Genomic DNA, 8,544 nt, shown 5'->3' on the forward strand with positions numbered 1-8,544 from the left:
AATCACAGCTCACAATCCTACAATAAAGAGGGGAATTGAACTGTTTCAATAAAGAGGGGAAGGGAATCTGTCTCAATAAAGAGGGGAAGGGAATCTGTCTCAATAAAGAGAGGAAGGGAATCTGTCACTAATTTGTCTGTGTTGTATTCTCAAATTAACATGACCTTTTTGATCAGTCATAAGCTCTCCAATTATTTATTTTAGGATTATAGCCATGTGAACCCATTTCGCGGATGATAATGGCATGTAACGCCAATGCAGCCATAGGCCTACACTTAGCAGTGGTTCCCAACTCCAGCCCCAGACAAACATGCCTGATTCAACTCATTGAGGTCATGATGATTAGTTATCAAGTTGAGTCAGGTGTGCTTGTCCGGGGCTACAATAAAACTGTCTACTGTTAGAGGTACACGAGGATCGGAGTTGGGAACCACTGGCCTACAGTATGACGACATTAGCCTTATGGGCATTTGCAATGCCCCCCTTGACATTGTGCATCTGAAGCAGAGAATGGCTTAAGTCACACATTGTTTACATGTTGTTGAGCTACAGTATGATATTGTGCCGTGGTGAAGTTTACCCAAGGTACAGATCTAGGATCAGCTTCTCTCGGGCCCTCCCCCAATCTTAACCTTAACTATTAGTGGGAAAATGCAAAATTGACCCAAGATCAGCGCCAAGGGGCAACTTAGCCCGGTCTACACCCACCACACTAGCTAGGTGAGCTTTATTTATCTTGGCCAGTGCGCAGCTAGGCAGGTCCACACAGTACAGGTCCACACAGTACGCCGGACAGACTGCTCTAATTACCTTGGTAACCAGTTTATAATAGTAATAAGGCACCAAAGGGGGTTTGTGGTATATGGCCAATAGACCACGGCTAAGGGCTGTATCCAGGCACTCCACGTTGCGTTGTGCTTAAGAACAGTCCTTATCCGTGTTATATTGGCCAAATGCCACATACGCTCGGCCCTTACCGCTTAAATATGCAGGCTTATGAATGTAATGTATAAATAAAAGTAATTTTTCACAAAAAAATGCACTACACCCCAAACAGCTGTTTTCCCTGTTAATAGGCTATTACTCAATTTCAATTAGGTTTCCATGTCTGGGAAAAGAGGGTGCATTTTCCTGTATCTCTTTTGTAGCCCTACCAGCAGCACTGACTTGTTCTAGGCCTAATACATTCTGACATTTCAGACAAAAGTATAATTTTATCAGATTATTAACATCCTCCTGATGAGCAAGGCACTTAAACCCTAATTTGCTCCAGGGGTGCCAGACTACTAACCCTGTAAACAACACATTTCACTGCACCTATCCGGTGTATGTGACAAAAAAACATATTTTAATTTATTTGATTTTATTATTATTGATAATTAAATATACTTTTCAATTGTAATTGAAATGTTGATGAAATTCTTGCTTTTTGCTGTAACGAAATGGCGAAGGCCCTAGAACTGGTTGTCATGCTAAATCCTACAGACCTGACTGGTGTCCTTTTCATCCCATGTACAGGAAACTTGCCCTTTCTGACTCCATTACTCCATTGGAGGTATTGAATCTTCCTTTTGATTAGCTGAGGGTAATTGGCCAAAGCATGAAATGCTCCAAATAAAAACAATTTATCCTTTTGGAAACCTTAAACACTCAACTTAATTATCATTCAAAAATAACTTTATGAATACAAAATATACATGTACTGTAAACTGTAAACTGTAGTTATTGTTATTTAATTTTTTTGATTTTATACTGAACAAAAATATAAACGCAACATGCAACAATTTTATTGATTTTACTGAGTTACAGTTCATATGAGGAAATCAGTCAATTGAAATTAATTCAGGTTCAGGTCTGCGGTTGTGAGGCCGGTTGGACGTACCGCTACATTTTCTAAAACGACGTCGGAGGTGGCTTATGGTAGAGAAAGGAACATTAAATTATCTGGCAACAGCACTGGTGGGCATTCCTGCAGTCAGTATGGCAATTGCATGCTCCCTCAAAATTTGAGACATCTGTGGCATTGGGTTGTGTGACAAAACTGCTAATTTTTGAGTGGCCTGTTGTCCCATGTCAGGTGGATGGATTATCTTGACAGGGGAGAAATACTCACTAACAGGGATGTAAACAAATTTGTGCACAGAATTTGAGAGAAATAAGCTTTTTGTGCACATGGAAAATATCTGGGATATTTTATTTCAACTCGTGAAACATGGGACCAACACTTTACATGTTGCGTTTATATTTTTGTTCAGTGAACAATACAAAACATACACATACAAAAGACAAAAGACAACATACTAAAAAATATCAACAACATCACTCCTGCTAAGACCCAACCACTCTCACCCCTATCTCGATGCCTGCACTACTCTTCGCCATGTCCTCAAATTGCACCATTTTGTTCCTCTCTGTTGCCTACGCTTTTTCCATATTTAGATAATGAAGTATATGATTTTTCCATTGTCTTAACGATGGAGGATTGGTCGATTTACAGTTTTTAAGTATACGTTTTTTCAAGATAATTGCCGAGAAGAGTATCGTCCAACCTATCGGGTATCTCACTGCACCCTCGTATAACATCTTGGAATATGCAGACAGATGGATTAAAAGTGAATGTACATTGTAATACTCCTGACAGCTAACTTTCTAACTCTACCTAACTCCATAAATCCTCGGCTTAGTCTGTCTTGCAATCCAAGGCCCTCTTGTGGTTTTCAGTTATTTTGCAGAATTAATATTCTGTCATTACTCAAAGCAACACCTCCAGACAATCAGGTAATTACAGCAGGTATGAGGCTAATATCTGACAATATGTCACCAGGTGGCCTGAAAAATCAAGCCTATGTGGAGAGACACAGGAATGCTACAAGTATATAGATAAATGACTTGATAGATGTACTGTGTGAGTCATCTTTGAGTTCCAGGATGAACTGTTAGTATTTAGTGTTCATTCTGTTGTTGACAGATGTGACCCTGTGCTAACAAGGCTCCGGAGCCAATATACTCCCTTCCATCTGGTCAGGACAGCCTCAAACAGCCAATTGAGCAGCTCAGTCTGGACGGAGCTACAAACATAACAAAGACAGTCTGTGATTGGACGTTCTCTCTTCATTGGCCAAAAATTGCTTAGTTAGGTCCTAAGATTCCCTCAGTCTCTGGCTGGGGAACAGGATCCATTTCATAAAGGGATCAGAGGCACCATCTTGGCCTGACTTCAATGAGGTGTGCCTCCATCTAAATGGATTGTGTGGTCTGTCACCCCCCCACCCCCCCCCCACCCCACACACACATACACACATACACAGATGAGTCCTAATCACGCTTGCTGGAGATCGTTGGAGATGTCGAACCTCAGGCACCTTAGTCAGGCTCTGTTGTCCTGCTTGATATGGATGGTGGTGTCCGGCCTCCTCAGGCCAGAGTTTAACTGACATATGTGACTGACCACAGCCTGTTATACTGTGCTTGTGTCCATGAGATGGTGGCCTGTGGTGTCATCAACCCCAGAGAGTGTACCTGTAAGAACCACCTGTTCTCTGTGCTGCACCGGGCAGACAGCTCCAGTTTAGATGGCGCCAATGGCCAATGGCGCAGACTCAAGATGGCGCCGACAGAGAGGGCTGTCTCGCTTCTAGTCCTTAGGAAACTTTGCAGTATTTTTTTATTTTTATGTATTATATCTTACATTGTTAGCCAAGAAAATTATTACAAGTATTTCACTACACTCGCAATAACATTTGCTAACCATGTGTATGTGACCAATAACATTTGATTTGATAGTGCTCCTGACCGTCTGGTACACGTGCCCGCTCAACGTGGCCCTCCTGCTGAACAACGCAGAGGTGTGGCATCTCACACTGATCAAGTGCAAATCTGTAGGAGACAAGCCAGCCTTCTAGGACTCTTTCACAGTACAGCATCTGCAGAGGCTGACTGTCATACACCTTGTGGCTGTCTGGCCAGACACATGACATCATACTGGGGAGGGACGTGGGTGCACCTTACTACAAAGAGGCCAGGCTAGGGATCATCCACAGCTCAGTGCTGCTGGGAGAATCCAATGTGAAGGCCTATACCATTCAAACCAATATAGACAGCAATGAATCCTCCCTTCCCCAGATCTCTAAAGTCAAGCTACCAGAGACTTCCTGTATATTTGTAACTTTTATATACTAATGCAGATTCCTTTTTTCTCGGCTAACATTGCCAATATACCTAACATTGCCAGTACCTATGTCTGCAACTGTGTGCAATCTTCATAATCACTGTTGACCAAACAGAATGTTTCTCCTTTTGGTCATTTCAATATGATAAGGTCAGGATTCAATCATTGCAGATGGTGTATTTTCACAAGTTCCATCTAGGAGTGGGTTTGATTTGCGCAGCACAATGTCTCACATGGTGCCATTACTTCTTGTTATTTTCACAGTAAGGAAATCAGACAGGGAGACAGCCAAGTGGAAGAAACAGTAGGAAGGGTGGACACAGGGATTGAACCCTGTTGTTACCACTACACCACGGCTCTGCACAGATAGTCCCATTACTTTAAAGACAGTATGTTCTGCCGTTATTCCTCTAAACATCAACAGACTTGAAGATGAGAGGACTGAGTTGTACAACATTGGCTCACTGCCATACATGGACCCTGCTTTCCACTGGTGCCAAAAGTCCTGTTCCCCCAAAGGGAGACATGTATGCAGCCTTCTCTTGTCTCTTTCTGCTTGACACTTCATCTTTCTTCTGGCATCTCTGTTCGGCGAGTTAAGTTTTTCTACCAGTCAAAAACGTGTCCCTGCTGAGTGCACAGTGCAAGCACATACGAGGGTAATATGAACATGGTTTGATGACAATGTTCACTAATTTCAAACATACCCATAAATTAAGCAATAGAAATCAGGCCATTATGACAGGGAACACATCCTGATTGTTTAATGGCTTTATGACAGGGAACACATCCTGATGGTGTACGGCTTTATGACAGGGAACACATCCTGATTGTGTATGGCTTTATGACAGGGAACACATCCTGATTGTTTAATGGCTTTATGACAGGGAACACATCCTGATTGTGTACGGCTTTATGACAGGGAACACATCCTGTTTGTTTAATGGCTTTATGACAGGGAACACATCCTGATTGTTTAATGGCTTTATGACAGGGAACACATCCTGATTGTTTAATGGCTTTATGACAGGGAACACATCCTGATTGTGTACGGCTTTATGACAGGGAACACATCCTGATTGTTTAATGGCTTTATGACAGGGAACACATCCTGATTGTGTACGGCTTTATGACAGGGAACACATCCTGATTGTGTACGGCTTTATGACAGGGAACACATCCTGATTGTTTAATGGCTTTATGACAGGGAACACATCCTGATTGTTTAATGGCTTTATGACAGGAAACATATCCTGATTGTGTACGGCTTTATGACAGGGAACACATCCTGATTGTTTAATGGCTTTATGACAGGGACCACATCCTGATTGTTTAATGGCTTTATGACAGGGAACACATCCTGATTGTGTACTGCTTTATGACAGGGAACACATCCTGATTGTGTATGGCTTTATGACAGGGAACACATCCTGATTGTTTAATGGCTTTATGACAGGGAACACATCCTGATTGTGTACGGCTTTATGACAGGGAACACATCCTGTTTGTTTAATGGCTTTATGACAGGGAACACATCCTGATTGTTTAATGGCTTTATGACAGGGAACACATCCTGATTGTTTAATGGCTTTATGACAGGGAACACATCCTGATTGTGTACGGCTTTATGACAGGGAACACATCCTCATTGTTTAATGGCTTTATGACAGGGAACACATCCTGATTGTGTACGGCTTTATGACAGGGAACACATCCTGATTGTGTACGGCTTTATGACAGGGAACACATCCTGATTGTTTAATGGCTTTATGACAGGGAACACATCCTGATTGTGTACGGCTTTATGACAGGGAACACATCCTGATTGTGTACGGCTTTATGACAGGGAACACATCCTGATTGTGTATGGCTTTATAACAGGGAACACATCCTGATTGTGTACGGCTTTATGACAGGGAACACATCCTGATTGTGTACGGCTTTATGACAGGGAACACATCCTGATTGTGTATGGCTTTATGACAGGGAACACATCCTGATTGTGTACAGCTTTATGACAGGGAACACATCCTGATTGTGTACTGCTTTATGACAGGGAACACATCCTGATTGTGTATGGCTTTATGACAGGGAACACATCCTGATTGTGTACGGCTTTATAACAGGGAACACATCCTGATTGTGTACGGCTTTATAACAGGGAACACATCCTGATTGTGTACGGCTTTATGACAGGGAACACATCCTGATTGTGTACGTCTTTATAACATGGAACACATCCTGATTGTGTACGGCTTTATGACAGGGAACACATCCTGATTGTGTACGGCTTTATGACAGGGAACACATCCTGATTGTGTACGGCTTTATAACAGGGAACACATCCTGATTGTTTAACGGCTTTATGACAGGGAACACATACTGATTGTGTACGGCTTTATGACAGGGAACACATCCTGATTGTGTACGGCTTTATGACAGGGAACACATCCTGATTGTGTACGGCTTTATAACAGGGAACACATCCTGATTGTTTAATGGCTTTATGACAGGGAACACATCCTGATTGTTTAATGGCTTTATAACAGGGAACACATCCTGATTGTGTACGGCTTTATGACAGGGAACACATCCTGATTGTGTACGGCTTTATAACAGGGAACACATCCTTATTGTGTATGGCTTTATGACAGGGAGCACATCCTGATTGTGTACGGCTTTATGACAGGGAACACATCCTGATTGTTTAATGGCTTTATGACAGGGAACACATTCTGATTGTTTAACGGCTTTATGACAGGGAACACATCCTGATTGTGTAAGGCTTTATAACAGGGAACACATCCTGATTGTGTACGGCTTTATGACAGGGAACACATCCTGATTGTGTACGACTTTATAACAGGGAACACATCCCGATTGTGTACGACTTTATGACAGGGAACACATCCTGATTGTGTACGGCTTTATAACAGGGAACACATCCTGATTGTTTAATGGCTTTATGACAAGGAACACATCCTGATTGTGTACGGCTTTATGACGGGGAACACATCCTGATTGTGTACTGCTTTATAACAGGGAACACATCCTGATTGTGTACGGCTTTATAACAGGGAACACATCCTGATTGTGTACGGCTTTATAACAGGGAACACATCCTGATTGTGTACGGCTTTATGACAGGGAACACATCCTGATTGTGTACGGCTTTATGACAGGGAACACATCCTGATTGTGTACGGCTTTATGACAGGGAACACATCCTGATTGTGTATGGCTTTATGACAGGGAACACATCCTGATTGTGTACGGCTTTATAACAGGGAACACATCCTGATTGTTTAATGGCTTTATGACAGGGAACACATCCTGATTGTTTAATGGCTTTATAACAGGGAACACATCCTGATTGTGTACGGCTTTATGACAGGGAACACATCCTGATTGTGTACGGCTTTATAACAGGGAACACATCCTGATTGTGTATGGCTTCATGACAGGGAACACATCCTGATTGTGTACGGCTTTATGACAGGGAACACATCCTGATTGTTTAATGGCTTTATGACAAGGAACACATCCTGATTGTTTAATGGCTTTATGACAGGGAACACATCCTGATTTTGTACGGCTTTATGACAGGGAACACATCCTGATTGTTTAATGGCTTTATGACAGGGAACACATTCTGATTGTTTAACGGCTTTATGACAGGGAACACATCCTGATTGTGTACGGCTTTATAACAGGGAACACATCCTGATTGTTTAATGGCTTTATGACAGGGAACACATCCTGATTGTGTACGGCTTTATGACAGGGAACACATCCTTTTTTATTTTTTTATTTTACCCCCTTTTCTCCCCAATTTTCCGTGGTATCCAATTGCTAGTAATTACTATCTTGTCTCATCGCTACAACTCCCGTACGGGCTCGGGAGAGACGAAGGTCGAAACACAACACATCCTGATTGTTTAATGGCTTTATGACAGGGAACACATCCTGATTGTGTTTTATGAATAACAGTACATGCAGGGCTCCCATGTAAAATAGACCTTGGTCTCAATAGGACTCCCTGCTTAAATAATACAAATGATGATACACTTCCTAAACCTTCAATAGGATTGTGCTCCATCAATGTCTGAAAGAGAGTAAGGGGCTGCAAAGAATCACCACTTGGTGGCAGTGTAGACTTATCTGAACTACGTGGCCAGTCGGTACCTGATGGCAGACACTGTCCTAGTGTCAGGAACACAGGCATTCTGTTCCACCAGGGAGAGCAGAAGTCCCAGTACTCCTCTGCATGCCACTCTAGTCTCATCCATTTTGGTTCGCTCAACTGGGTTCAGTGACCACTTGATGTTTCTCCTTGTGGTCCTCTGTAAGTTATTTTACTAGAGAGTAACCATTCA

General features: G+C 42.3%; 1 protein-coding gene across 1 annotated transcript; it reads left to right on the forward strand.

Moving 5' to 3' along the window:
* The first annotated feature begins 3,481 nt into the window (after nucleotides 1-3,481).
* Nucleotides 3,482-4,179, forward strand: LOC139569660 (uncharacterized). Its single transcript, XM_071391070.1, is given in 3 exon segments — nucleotides 3,482-3,656; nucleotides 3,784-3,940; nucleotides 3,942-4,179. Coding segments are annotated over 3 exon segments (570 nt in total).
* Nucleotides 4,180-8,544: the final 4,365 nt, after the last annotated feature.

The sequence above is a fragment of the Salvelinus alpinus genome, chromosome 3, assembly GCF_045679555.1.
Source record: "Salvelinus alpinus chromosome 3, SLU_Salpinus.1, whole genome shotgun sequence".
NCBI lineage: Eukaryota > Metazoa > Chordata > Actinopteri > Salmoniformes > Salmonidae > Salvelinus > Salvelinus alpinus.